Here is a 15,280-nt window from a genome sequence, read left to right as displayed (position 1 = left end):
TTCAACCACAAACTCATAGAGGTATCCCACGTCTAAATCGGGATCCAATAACTCAAGTTATGGAGTTTAGAAGTGCAGTTTTGGGTTCCCATTCTGAAAGCCCTTAAATTTTTGGAAAAATCGAACATGAAAATGGGTTAAAACTTGGACCCTCCTCTTATATCAATATTTTAATGTAGATCATTAGAGAATTCAACCACAAACTCATAGAGGTATCCCACGTCTAAATCGGGATCCAATAACTCAAGCTATGGAGTTTAGAAGTGCAGTTTTGGGTTCCCATTCTGAAAGCCCTTGGATTTTTGGAAAAATCGAACATGAAAATGGGTTACAATTTGGACCCTCCTCTTATATAAATATTTAAATGTAGATCATTAGAGAATTCAAGCACGTTTAAATCGGGACCCAATAACTCAAGTTATGGAGTTTGGAAGTGGAGTTTTGGGTGCTCATACTGAAAGCCGTTGGATTTTTGGAAAAATCGAACATGAAAATGGGTTAAAACTTGGACCCTCCTCTTAAATCAATATTTTAATGTAGATCATTAGAGAATTCAACCACAAACTCATAGAGGTATACCACGTCTTAATCGGGATCCAATAACTCAAGTTATGGAGTTTAGAAGTGCAGTTTTGGGTTCCCATTTTGAAAGCCCTTGGATTTTTGGAAAAATCGAACATGAAAATGGGTTAAAATTTGGACCCACCTCTTAAATCAATATTTTAATGTAGATCATTACAGAATTCAACCACAAACTCATAGAGGTATACCACGTCTAAATCGGGATCCAATAACTCAAGTTATGGAGTTTAGAAGTGCAGTTTTGGGTTCCCATTCTGAAAGCCCTTGGATTTTTGGAAAAATCGAACATGAAAATGGGTTAAAACTTGGACTCTCCTTTTATGTCAATATTTTAATGTAGATCATTAGAGAATACAACCACAAACTCATAGAGGTATCCCACGTCTAAATCGGGATCCAATAACTCAAGTTATGGAGTTTAGAAGTGCAGTTTTGGGTTCCCTTTCTGAAAGCCCTTGGATTTTTGGAAAAATCCAACATGAAAATGGGTTAAAATTCGGACCCTCCTCTTATATCAATATTTAAATGTAGATCATTAGAGAATTCAACCACAAACTCATAGAGGTATCCCACGTCTAAATCGGGACCCAATAACTCAAGTTATGGAGTTTGGAAGTGCAGTTTTGGGTGCCCATACTGAAAGCCCTTGGATTTTTGGAAAAATCGAACATGAAAATGGGTTAAAATTTGGACCCTCCTCTTATATCAATATTTAAATGTAGATCAATAGAGAATTCAACCACAAACTCATAGAGGTATCCCACGTCTAAATCGGTATCCAATAACTCAAGTTATGGAGTTTAGAAGTGCAGTTTTGGGTGCTCATACTGAAAGCCCTTGGATTTTTGGAAAAATCGAACATGAAAATGGGTTAAAACTTGGACCCTTCTCTTAAATCAATATTTTAAGGTGGATCATTACAGAATTCAACCACAAACTCATAGAGGTATCCCACGTCTAAATCGGGATCCAATAACTCAAGTTATGGAGTTTAGAAGTGCAGTTTTGGGTGCCCGTACTGAAAGCCCTTGGATTTTTGTAAAAATCGAACATGAAAGTAAGTTTAAAATCGGACCCTCCTCCTTAATCAATATTTTAATGTAGATCATAATAACTCCAATAACGCACGTTATGGAGTTTAGAACTGTCCATTCCGAAAGCCATTGGAATTACGAAAAATATGTACCTAAAATTAATGTAATACATTTTCCCTTCAAGCCCAAAAGTTAATTAAGTTATTTAATTAAAGCATAAGCGACTTTTAGTATTCTAGGAAGTAATTTTCGCAGAGCGAAATCTCATGAAATGATATAACTCACCTCCATATCTGCAATTTGTCTTGTCAGCGGGTATATTGCCATTCGGTTCTAGTCGGTCCAAGTATTCCTCCGAATTGTAGCCGTTGTATGGAACTTTGTTACCGTGGTTGTGGTGCCCACCGTGTCCACCGCGATGGTGGTGGTGGTGATGATGATGGTGCGTCGACTCGTCGCCATCTTCGCGGGAAATCGCTGCAAGGAGAAGGAACAAAGGAAAGGCCACAGTTTAGTTCGAGTTCTCTTCAGGTTCGAGTTCCCTCGGGAAAAGTCTGCCCTAATTAAATTACAGGGCCCCGGCCATTGAGATGTCAATATCCATAAACGCTCAAGTGGCAGGAAAGCCACTTCAGTTTTTGGCCCGCCAACCCAACACTTCACTTTACAGTTTTCCCCCTTCGAGCCATTAGCTTTGACAGTTAACTACTGTAGGTGCTGAGAGAAAGGAGGAGGGCTTCCGGTTTTCGGAATGCCAATCAACGCCTACTGGACAGCCTCCCTGTTTTTTCGGGTCAATATGCCAAGCTCTTTGTGGTCTGTGGCTGTGAAGCCACAGGATTGTGGTCCCCTTTTCTTGACTCCTTGCCCTGAATCTGACATTTGCTTGCAAATGTTTACATTTTATTCCAATCAACTTGAAGCCCCAATGACAAATTTATAAAATTAACCTTTAGAAACAGGGAAAAATAACTAAAACAAGAGCCTATTTTATTTAGGAATGGTTTTTGTTAGCTCTTTTTTGTAAGGGGGTTAATAAAGAATATTCTTATAGCACTAGAAAGCATTGCCATATTTTTATTTAACAATTTAAAAGGTACAGATATATACATAACAGATCCTTTGAACATAATCCTATTTATTATTTAAATATTATAAATTGTAAAATTTATTTTAGTAATTTATTTTTCAAACCCTTTAAGCCTTTTAAGCCGGCTTAAACCCAAACACCATTAATAGTCACAGCTCATAAAAGGGAGAACGAGGATAAATGGTCAGGGGTTTTTTGGAGGGTGTTCAGGGCAAACATCGAGGGTATTTTGAATGTGCCGAATATGCAAATGAATCGACGACGACGAAGCTACTGGCAAACAAAAGGCGAAAAAATTGCCTAAGCTTTTGTACAAATTTATATGGCAGCGCCGGAAAAAAAAGGACACGAAACGGGTGAAATCAGGAAGGACACTGGAGAGGCGGTACGCGGTGCTTTTTGCCTTCCAATTTCTAAAACGGAAACACAAAAGGCAGAACCAGCAGGGCCATGTTGGCCAAGTTTACCTGGTCTGAATGTATCCCCTTGACAGGACAAAAAAAAAGGATGAAGAAAACGCGAAACGAGTCAAACGGAAATTGGTTGGATATTAGCTTACCGCCAACACACACATGCAAATCCTTTTTTCGGGTGTCCTGGTGAGCCTGCAATTTGCTAACGATATGCATACAAGTGGGCGTGCAGCAAAGTCGCCAAAAAGGCAGGGAGTTGGAAGAAAAATCCAAAAGGATTTCCCTGGCCAAAAGTCAATAAATTCTAATCAAGCAGAGTGAGCAGCCACAAAGAAAGATCCAGAGAAAAAAGCTTAGATTTGCCATCAAAGTCTTTGATTTGAATCATTTCTTGTACTCCCAGTAATGGTCATCATCTGGCAGCAGGCAAAATAAATTATGGCCAGCCATAAGCTGCCAGTCAGAGCTGCAAATATGTATGTTTAATTAATAGCAACCCAAGGGAGACTAAAACACAAGAGTTTCAGATCCACCCTTGTGGCAAAAGAATGATGTCACCCACCACAAATCACAAAATTACCGCAAATCGTCGCTACAAATAAGCAATTTATTTGGCAAGTCTACAGGGGAATGAGTCTGGGGAGTACAGAATGCAATGCGAAATGCCCCAAAATCTTCTTTCAGCGGTGGTTCAGGGGTGATGGAGAAGAAATCTCATAAAGTTGTGCCAAAACACGCCGGAAAAGTGGCCGGAGTTGCAAATGTTGGAGCAGGGAAATGTAATCAATAAAATATGTTCAACATAAAGTACAAACCAAAAGGGAGTTGGCTGATTTTTTGAAAAGCGGGGGAAGTAACAGTTCCGGTCAGAGTTATAGAACTAGGAGTATACCTATTAAAATAATATTTCATCTTAGTATCCCATCATTTTACCAAAAAAAAATGTATATCCATTTCGCAAAAAAGCTATAAGAATTTTAAAATCATTTTTAAAGGTACCTAAAAGTATGCAACAAAGTTTTTAGATCTGGAAAAACGATAGTTTAAACTTGGTAGCTTATATAAATATTTTTGTGCATAGTTTTAGACACATTTATAAGTGATTTTAATCCCGTGGTTTTATTCTTTTTCACTTATACTTATATTTTGTGCTATTATCTCAGTCCTAACTGTATGCACATTATGCAATCCAACCGCAAAAACCCGAGTTGCCACACGGCATTACATCAACTCTGGTTATGTTCTTCCCCCAAATTTATGGACCACACTCTTTTCGGTTGGATCGCCAGGGCAAAATATGAAATGAGCATTATGTGGCAGGCAAGTTGGCTACGCTGCCAAAAGGAAAATTCCCTCTATCCGTGTCTCAACTTTAAAAAGTTTTCTACACTTTAGAGACCCCGGGTGATTTAAACGCCAACACCCAAACAAATACCGCTGACGCATGAGTGACAGGACAAGGCGAGAACACAGAACTCGGACATTGGCAGCAGGACACCAGAAAAGCCAATTGAACAAAGCTCGCAAATTGCAGAAAGAGATGGGGCCAACTGGAAGGATAGAGATGGAGATAGAGACAACAGCAGCGGCCAGCCAAATTAAATCAAAGCAAAACCACAAAAGGAAAAAGTCCAGCAGAAACGAAGAAAAAGTGCGGAAAACTTCATCGAGTAAATGCAATAAATTTGCCAGGATCTGGAGAAAGAGAGGGATGGGTGCATGTCAGAGCGAAACAGAGATATATGGTTAGAAAGAGGACACAAACGAAAACCTATTATGCCTGGGGCACATGGAATTTCGTTTCTACTTTTATCCTAGAGGACTTAACGGGTACTAAAACCTAAAAAGCCCCCCCAGAAAACTTCCAAAACTGAGAAAGTGTTGAGCAGGCAAAGGATTGCCAAACCTAAGATAACCATAAAATTGGTATCGAACTGAAACGCCCAAAGATTATGACGAGCCAATGGGTAATCAAATGGTTAAGGCTTGGCCGTTTCCTGGAATTTTATGCGATAAGTTTGGCACTATAAGATGGATTTACAACTTTACACTTGGCAAAATGTGAATATCACACATGTTTTTTCAAGTAAATCAATATTACGGTTGGGTTCCTTAAAATTATCCTAAAAAAATCTTCCGAAATTTGAAATAATTTAAGAGAGCTTCTTATAAATATATGCTTGATAATTAAAAATTGTTTTAATATTCTTAAAGTAACACTAAATATTTCATAATATAAGGAGGTATACTTCTTTTTCTTCACATACAGTAACTTTGTTTTTATCCCCCTTATAGAATGCACATTTAAGTTACTTTCTTTGTTTCCCATTTTCTTTCTGTGTGACTACAAAACCGCTTTTCAGGATTAGACCCCACTCAAACCTCCGCTGACCAATGGTAACTAACGCAGGCCACGCAGACAATAGACGAAATCAGTAATTTATCCTTCAAATTGGCCACCGCATTCGAAAGGAGCAGACAAAGCTTAAATCCAATTGAATCCGGAATTCAGAATCCAGAATCCGGAGCTGATGTGACACTTCAAATGCTGACAAAATACATCGCATTAACGAAGCTTCCTTGAAATCAGAGGACAATGGAAACGGCGGGCAGTGCAATTTGCCGAGTCAAATTAAATGTTAAATTTCAAGAGAGATTGCACTCTGTGTGACGACTGATGTGGTTGTGCAATTAAGGCTTTTTTGCAATTTAATCAATTTATCAATTAAGCAAAAAGGAATAAAAAAGAATGCCCGAGGACGACATTTTCAGCTGCTGCTGCTGCTGCTGTTCCTCATTTTTCAGCTGGCAGCTTGCAACTTCTGCTTTAAAAGGCAATTTCATTAGCATTTCAAAGTGCCGCTTGTGGGTCCTCCTCCCTTCTCCACCCATTTTACCCATTTTTCCCAATGTGCCGGCGAACAGAGTCAATAATGTTGTTAATTGCCCTCCTCCAAGTGGGCGTGGCCCTTGTTGAACAATGCTGTTGCGCGTCGGCAATTAACTTTTGTAAATAATGCATAATTGTCGAGCGGAATGTGAAAAAAAAAAACACAAAAACAGGGAAACAACGGGTGGAAAATGTAAAAAATAAAAAATAAAAACAAGTACAGCGTCCAATGAACTGTTTAAACTTTAAACTACTGGATTTCAGGGGGCAAAAGGGTTCTCGACTGATCAGTCTGCCGAGTTCAATTGAATCAGTTGGCCAGACGGGTTGGTTAATTGTTTAAGTGATTTGCATATTCGAGAACAAAAGAAAGATGCTTACATGCTGCATTTCAAGTTGTCTATTTTTTAATACACATAAAAAGCTTTTAAAGCCTTTAAATTGGTTAACATTTTTATCATTCTTTTTACAGTTGCAAAGTCAAACTTTTCAGGCCTCTAAAACTCTATAGCCGCTCTCAAACTGTTTCATCCACCCATTTCAATTAATCCTCCATGTTCTCAATTTTATTATAATTTTTTTACAAACATAGTTCGCATGCTGATGAGCTTATGAAAAGTGCGAATGGAAGGGGCATCCACGACAACGATGGCTGTGAACTTTTTAATTTAATTAATAGACGCTGCGCACCAACAAAAACGACAAAGTACAAAAATGAGACACAGACGCCCTGAAAAAACAACAATGTTAGCGAGAGGAAAAGGCAAAGGCATTGAATAACACAAAGTTCAGGGGGTCAGGAAAATCAAGGGGGAGGGAGTTATCAACTGAGGTGGGCGCAGGTTGCCATGCCGACGCACTTAAAACTTGTTATTAATTAAAAATAATTTTTGCAGCCGAGGCGTGTGGTAATTTATGGATTCGAAGGATTTAAGGAGCTCAGTTTTCTGTGGCGCACCGCAGAAATGTCAACCACTCAACCAGTGCAGGTGTGGTTGCACAGAAAGAAATTATTAAATCTTTAAGGTTACTGAAAGTTAAAGCTGGCACAAACCAAATATCTAAATTTAAAAAAAGTTCAATTATAAGAATTTAAAAAAAAGTTTAAATGGCTTTACTAATATCCAAGTAAATTTAAAAAATAATGTTGGCAACCTCTTTTAAATTAATTTTTTAAATTTGTTTTTATCTTAAGTATTCGCAAAACATTTTTTATAATATTTTAAGACGTAAAATGAAATGTTAACATTTTCTTTTATTCTTGCCCCATTTTAAAATCCCTTTAAATAAATATTTCTTTCTGTGCCTTCATAGTTGTTGCTCCTGTTTTGCTGTTTTCCCCACAATTTTCTTCACTACACAATTAACTTTAATGACTGTAAAAAGAGCCATGTACCGAGGCACTTAAGTGGAGCATTTTTGGGCGAGGTAGATGTACCACAGACGGCAGACAGTTGAAATTGTAAAATTGTTTGTGGCATTAAGTGCGGTTAAGTGGTTTTTCCCAAGGTGTCCTGTCGGCTCCGTTCACGTTCAATCTTTTTGACAGAAATTGAAAATTACAACAACCTTTCATACTCGTCGTCGTCTTCTATTCACAGCACATCAAAGTGAGTGAGCTTAAGTCAGTTGCCAGAAACCGATTTATGCTTTTGTCAGCTGAATTTGAATTGGAGCTCAGTTGGCAATGCCCGAAGCTCCCGAAAAAAGGTGAGCAAAAGAAATCAACGACGACTTGTAAATCTTGGCCAAACAAGTTAACACTTCCCCGGGACATTTTGGCTAAAAAAAAAAGGAGTGAGGGTAATACGGTGTTAGACAGCCAGACAATCAGACAGGCCTGCCGGCTATATAAGAAGGATTTACCAGGAGTGAGGATTTGGCGACACAACAAATGGCAGAAGGTTCAAATACCCGACATCGAAAAGGCGCAAAATATATATTTCTAAGGTTGGCGATAGACTTCTGTAAATACACTACAATTTTGTGAGGACAACAAGGAATAGTCATAAGAAAGGATCGAAAAAGGAACTACAAAAATTAAAAAGAATCTTTAAAATAAATGTAAGTATTTCTTTGAGTAAAATCCCTATTTTCCTATTTTATGAAATTTACACTTTTAATCAGTTATATTTAACCCCTTAACCAGTTTTAAAGAGCATTCATTGTTCGACTTTCAGCAAATCCTTGGTTCAAGAGAACTTTATCCAATTCCTGTCAATTGAACACGCAACATTTGGGGCCTGAAAAGGATATCCATTGGCAAATAAAATATTTAAGCCAAACATTGCGCCAGGACATGGCCAAATTGAAGGCTCAATAAGGCCAACTTTTCCACACTTGCCAACTCCACTCCACATTTTCCTCGCCAATTTCCCCATTCTCGCCACTAAACCGTTTTGCAAAAATTGTCAGAGGCCTTTGGCAAACTTATCCCTTGCCATAACAAATAAGAAAAGAAGAACTAAGCCTTTTTGACAAAAATCAATAAATATTTGAGAAGCCGGAAGGCAGAGAACAATCCTCGAGATTGCATTTAATTTAAAACTCATAAATACGAAATGCGCTCGCTGCCTTGATAATCATAATAAAACTGTGAATAAATTGCTAAAGAGATTGCTGAGTAGCGAAAAAAAAAGAAAAAATAAAACAATTTGTCTGAGCTTTGCCCTCTGCCAAAAAATCATAGATGAAATGTTATGGAAAATTATTGAAAATTCCCCAAGTGTAATTGAGTGTTAAATGCGACTCATCGTTCGTGTTTAAGTCATCAAAATGTCAGCAGGAAATAATTAAGAAAATATTTAGCCAGTTATATTCGAGGCAAATTGAAATTGTTCACAAAACTTGAATTGAGCAGCAGGAGTAGAAAAGCAGAAGGGCTGGGGTAAAAGCTAAAGAAAAGTCTTCAGCAGACACAATTGCCGGTCTACTTGAGACACTATTTTCCCGATGCTGGATGGGAATTATAATAGCTCCCTTACTGTCTGTTAACTTGGCAGATGAGCATGCTCCAGGATTTCATTTGTTGAAGCCTTCAACTTGTACTTCAACTCCAACTTGACTTGAACTTTCTTCTCGCTTACGCATATTTTAAATGCACAAAATATGCTCGAAAGGATTGAGAAGGGAAAAGGGCTTTCCCCTTTGGTAAACATTTTTGCAGCAATTTAATTTGCTCCTTTGCATAACAATCAGCGGGGAGCATTTCTAGCAGGGATAATCAACGTTTTCACTCATTATCATTATCAAGTCGCTGACTTTTCCATGTCTCCTATCTGGGTTTCTCCTTCTTTATATATATATATGTAGTATTTTCCTATCTGTATCTCCGCGCCTTGAAGTGGCCTCTAGGGTCTTCAGCTAATGGCCCGCGGCGCCGGAAGTTTTTTTGTGTAGACTCCGAGCTTTGTATTTCCCCGACTCCACTATTTCGGAGTCCATAGTGCACTTGACTTTACAAAATATAAGGCAACTCTTTTAGGGCACAAGGAAAAAAGTTGTTTATAATCGGCTTAACCAAGAAACATGGGTGAATTTTAAAAATATAGAAATGTTTATAAATGTATTTATATCTAGTGAATGTATTAAACACCTCAAAATACCTCTTAAAGAATTATTTATTACAAATCCAATTTGAAAATTATAAATTAATAATTATTTGTAATACAAAAACTTTTTAAAATATAATATCTAATGAATTTTAAATGATCCCATAATACCTCCATCATTATAACCAATCCAATTATTTTTTATATTTAACCCACTTATTTTCTATTTTAAAAATGGTACACATCACTAATATTTTTCCCTGTGCATATTTCATTCTTTCCCGCTCTTTATCATTTTGGGTTGGAGTTTGTAAATATGAAGTTTGATAAGTGGGCGGCTCAGGAGGGGAGTGCCTAAGTGTTTGGCCTGGTTTAGGGGGAAACTTGGCAGCCTGAAAGGGAAAAGGAGGAAAATCGGGAAAATGGTGTCTCCACTTGACTTGGCGCAGACGGCAAACGTCGCCGAAAAAGTTCCTCTAGGTGCAGATGCTTTATGAGATTACTTGCCTTTCCAAAAGATATGAGAATGGAGATTCTCGCCCCATAAAAAAGTGCATTTATCAGGGGGTGCGGTGACAAATTTTTAGCTCCAAATAATAACTTGAATGAATAAAGTTGGCAGAACATTCCACGAAATCCACGAATCATTAAAAGGAATTTATCTAATTAAGTTTTGGGCTGCTTGTGCCGCCCTAGAAATGCTTTATATTTTTTTATTTCTCGATATGAACCCACTGTTCTTAACTTTCTTTGCCACCCAGTCACGCACTCACCCACACCAAGTTTTTTTGCCAAACAACTTTAGCAGAATGCTTTTGTTTATGTTCTCTTAAAATGGCAATCGCTGACTCCTCTGGCTTTTCTTTGTCTTTTTTTTTGTAGGTTGCCACAAATGTCGTTACGTGCACAAGTTGCGCTTTTAAAATAATTACAAAAGGAGACAAGCTGAGAGTGCAGTCTGTTCTCCCTCAGCAAAATAAAAAAAAATGAAAATGAAAATATGGTCAAAGTTTCCAAACAGCAAAAATGATGGGAAAAAAAGTGTAGCAAGCTTTTGTGCGATTTTCTGTGACGGCAGGCTAAAAGTTTGAAAGCCACTGAACGAGCAGCTGTTACACAAGAAAATGTCTTAAAAAAACTGCAGTATGGTTTATATCCATATAGATTGCATAACGACATCAGTTACCGGTTGACTCGAAATAGAAAAAGAAAACCAAGTTAAGCCAAGTGTGCCTAATGCGAAAAGGGCGGAGATAGAGGCTTTTGGATTCAGCGTCTTGGAAAATATACTGCCAGTACTTCCTACCACATGTCAATAACTTCAGAGCCCAAAAAAAAAATAATATATATATATGTTGCATAAGAAAAATATGCAGCAACAGCTACAAAATAAGAACAACCATGAAGCTTAGACAAAATGTATTATGCACAGACGATAAAACGTTTTGTGTTCGTGGGGCAACAGAAAATAGGACAACAAAAAACGCAGGAAACAGTAGACAATGCAAAGCCTGGAGCGACGGGGCACTGAGGTGTTAATACTTGGGGTGGCTATACCTAAAAAAACGGGAGGAAATGGGAATAGGTTTGCCTGCATTAAAATGCCGCCAACGCAAGTTGACACTATTTCTTCAGGATAGAACAGAATATATGGGGAGTTTGGGATTTTAGAGAGGTCGTTCTTGGGAAAAAAGGTATTAGTTAAAACATGTATAGGTAAGATACGAAGGTATACCAATTATCCATATTTCACAGTTCCTAGGATAATATAAATATTCCCACGTGCTTAGAGATTTAAAATCACTTTTAAAAATCCTAAAAGTATGCAATATAATTTTAGGGACCTAATACCGTTATTCAATAAAGAATACCGTTTATAAAAATGTAACAATCCTAACAATATTAAAAAAGTATCATAAAGCTGTAGATATTCGCATTTTGAATTAGTTTTTCTTCATTTAAATGTAATATCTTTCTACTAAAATAAGGTGTTCAGAATTTTTGATGGACAATCTTATATTTTCTCTCAGTGCTCTCAGGATTGGACAACTTTCAGCCACGTCATCAGGCAAACATTAAGCCCAGCAGCAGCCTGAAGCTGAACTGGGAACCGAGGCTGCCTTTTGTGGGGGCGTTAATGGGTTAAAAGTGCGCTTAGAGCGTGTATAGATTTTATAATGTGTTTGCTCTGAGTCCGACCCCTCCCCTTTTTTCCCCACCTTTGCATCTTGCATGAGTTGCAGTTTTTTTTTACCAGCCAAAAGAAAGGAAAAAGAGGACGACACCTGCAAGCGGCATTTTTCTCACTCGTCCTTTGGCATTTTCACTTCCGCTTTTGCTGAGCCGGCAAACTTTTCCCCAAGTGTACGGGTGTGTGTGCGTAAATGTAGTGTGCGTACGTACGTGTGTGTGTGTGGGTTGATTACAAAATACAGTTTAATGTTGATTACACATGCAAGGAACATAGCCTGCAGGCCAAGGAATTGGACTACACTCGAAATACAAAGATTACTGTTTTTGTCATTCCAAAAGTATATTGAAAAACTTTTTAAAAGACGTTTTATATAACTATGTTTTTAAATCAAAAGTTTATTTTCATATAAATTTCAGAAAAATATTTTATCAAGTCACAAATTAGATTGGATTTAATATTGTTGATACTCTTTTTTCTGGAATTTATAATAAGATACACGTTGTGATAATTTTAGCTTCAATTTTTTAAGACTTCTACCTTTTTTTTGGTAAATACGACAATATATATTTCCTTTTGGAAACATTTGTTTCTCTGTAAACACGGGCTGTTGCTGATGGTGACTTGACTTATGCTGTAACAAAAGGCTTCTTCTGCCAGGGACTATCCATCTATATATCCCTATCTCTTTCCGGGAAAGTGTTGCCGTCTCTTTCTGTGCAGCTCAGTTGCTCTTAAGCCTCATTACTCATACAATGTTGACACTAAACTAGTTGTCTGGCATGCATGCATTAATATAAAAGTGTGAAAAATGTCTGTCCTTTCCTGAAATTGCTTTTGAAATGATACCAAACAGCTTGAACTTGCTTTAAGAAACGTTTAAGGTACTAAAGCAAGCGGAAAAATGCTAGAAATGTCTTGAATAATTGAGGTAAAATTTAGCACATATTTTTTATAGTTAAATACCCCAGTAAACACAGTCAACAGTTTGACGTTTACTAAGCAATCAGGCGCCTCTTGAAAAAACCGTACAAAACAATCACGCAATCAACTTAACTATGCAAATTATAATAAATTTGTTTTGTTTATGAACTGCTAATGATTTGGTTACGATTTGTATGTGTTTTGCTGTTTTTTGCTGCCGCTTTTCTTTCTGTTTTTGTGTTTTTGCGTGTGCAGGAAATGAGGAAAACTGTCGCAAATTTGATTTACAACACCCCGGCAAATGAGAGTAAAAAAAATTGTTGCAGCAAAATTTCCATGTCACCCACAGAGTCTGGAAAGACTTGACAATTGTCATGACAGATTATTCATTATTCAACAATGCGCGGCGAACGTGATGTAGCGTTCAAAAGCAAATGATGGCGATAATGATAATGATGATGCCCCGCTGAACAAGCGAGAGTTGCAAATTTGATAATCACAAAATTGTATTAAATTTAATGCGGTTTAGCTAAGTTTTAACACACTTTCTGAGGGCACACGTAAACAAAGTTATTGGGTTGCGTGAAAAAGTGAATGTTAGCCATGAATTCGAGCTTAACACCTGTCTGCAACGCAGTTAGTTTATCTCATTTGCTCACGAAGGTGTTAAATGGAAATCCTTTACCATTTTCTTTGTCATGCAATGTGAATGGTGGTTTTAATCGGTGCAGAGATATTGTTTTACTTATGTGATATCACATTTAATAAAAGGAAAGTACTGGTCAAAGCATGGTAATGACTTTTTGAGGATTATATAACGGCTTTAAATATTAGGTAAATATTTTAAAAATTATTTTTCATTGAGAGTTGAACCCATTACATTCTTTAACGTTTCCTAACATTTTATCATACCAGAAAGCTTAAAATATTTTAGGAACATTTTCTAAAACTTTTTCAGGGGCGGATTGTACTTTTCTCTTTCCATCCATAAACGTCAAAATTTCCCTTATTCATTAGCCAACAATGGCCCATAAAAAAGAGGCAAAAATCTGTTCGTATCTGTTCCTGAAACTTTCCCCCATTACCTGAACATGTCAATCTAAAAGGACCACCCAGGAAGCGAACGAAAAAGAAATTGAATTTCCAATCTTTCCACCAACAAAACAAGGAGAGCGAACATTTTTGGATAAATGAATTTAAAACTTTCGACAGCTTTAATGAAAATAAATATTAATTTGTTTTTCGCGCCATCGTGAAGCCTTTTAGCCCGGGGATTAGCGGAGGAAGCTGCAAGTTTCGACAACTTTAATTGGTTTAAAATTAGAAACAGCTCTCAAAGTGGAAAAAGAAAATGCTAACAGAAGGTAAAATGGTTAAAGTGTGAAACAAAATACGCTGAAGCATTATTTTGTGACAATTTCAGGAGGAGTATTGTTGTAGAAACACACCCTGAATTCACATCAATGGCTGTCATTGGCAACCCGGCAATTTTCTATATAAATCATAAGCGAAAAAACAGAACAAATAAAAGGAAAACAAGGCTGGCAAGCTTGCTTATCGAGTATTTAACTTGGGTTTGGGGGTTTGGCTGGTTGTTTTCAAGAGGTTCAGAGTGGGGTTTCGGTTGTGAAATCCACCTTTGGAGCTGGTCAAACAATGGTGTGCCTACCACAAACTGCACAGGGTTCCCTTATATCGATTGCAGGTCCTAGAGCCCCCAACTTACCCACTCGTATATTATGCAAAACCACCCCCAGCAACAACAGTGCCGCCCGGATGATAAGCAACATGGCAACAAAATGTTGAATGTTGCAAATGCCAACGTGTGGCAGCTTGTGATAGCAGCGCGGAAAACTCCCAAAAAGGGGGTTGCTATTTTGTACACTGGAAAAAATGTATTATGAAAAATTGTACTGATTTATAATTATTTCAATTTGGGTAAGTCATATTTTTAGAATTAAATATAAATCTCTATTAACTATTATTAAATTTATAAAACTTCTACATATTAAAATTCTAAAAAATTGTCGTTTGTCACCGTGAATAATCAGATTATTATAAAATAAAATTATATTTATTTCTTTTTAAAATATTCATTTAATATTTGGTTAAAAAACAGGTTTATGTGCCATTTAGTTTCTGCACAAATTGGTTTTTCTTCCAGTGCACTTTGTTATGCCCATTTTGAGTGATGCATGAGTGGGGTGGGTGGTCTGGGATGGTGAGTGGTTGAGGTGGTGGTTTCAGGTTTTGGTGGCCATGCAAATCAGTCACGGTGCGTCCGCCACTGGTCCAAAATGAACCCCCGAAAATGCTACGACCATGCGAAAAAGGAGAGGCGACGACAACTGGCAACACTAGTGTGAGCAATATTTTCGCAGCGACTGTGCGAATGTTAACCCATGAACCGTGGACTGGGATAAAAAGCCCAGCGTGGCACGTGTCTGCACTTTGAGCTCAAACGAAGCAGCAGCCAACTCCATTAGCGGTGCTCAGGGGCGCCGAGGATTAAGGGGGGTTGGTAGATGCCGTCACCTGGGGCCTCCGGTTATCGAGGGAGTCCTTGTTCCACGATTGCTGCCCTTTTTTTCCCATTTTATTTTCG

The 15,280-nt window shown here is 37.6% G+C and overlaps 1 protein-coding gene across 5 annotated transcripts in view; it reads right to left on the bottom strand.

Annotated features, from left to right (window-relative positions):
• Eip63E (cyclin dependent kinase Eip63E) overlaps positions 1-15,280 on the bottom strand; it is a 107,776-nt gene that overhangs the window by 33,242 nt on the left and 59,254 nt on the right. For all 5 annotated transcript variants that reach the window (XM_036816069.3, XM_036816070.3, XM_036816071.3 and 2 more), the window contains one exon: positions 1,902-2,093. In XM_036816069.3, the coding sequence (XP_036671964.3) occupies positions 1,902-2,093 (192 nt within the window). The remainder of the gene's footprint in view (positions 1-1,901; positions 2,094-15,280) is intronic.

Source organism: Drosophila suzukii, chromosome 3 (assembly GCF_043229965.1).
Source record: "Drosophila suzukii chromosome 3, CBGP_Dsuzu_IsoJpt1.0, whole genome shotgun sequence".
Lineage (NCBI taxonomy): Eukaryota > Metazoa > Arthropoda > Insecta > Diptera > Drosophilidae > Drosophila > Drosophila suzukii.
Note: the sequence above shows the minus strand (reverse complement) of the source record. Positions and strands in the feature narration are given on the sequence as shown.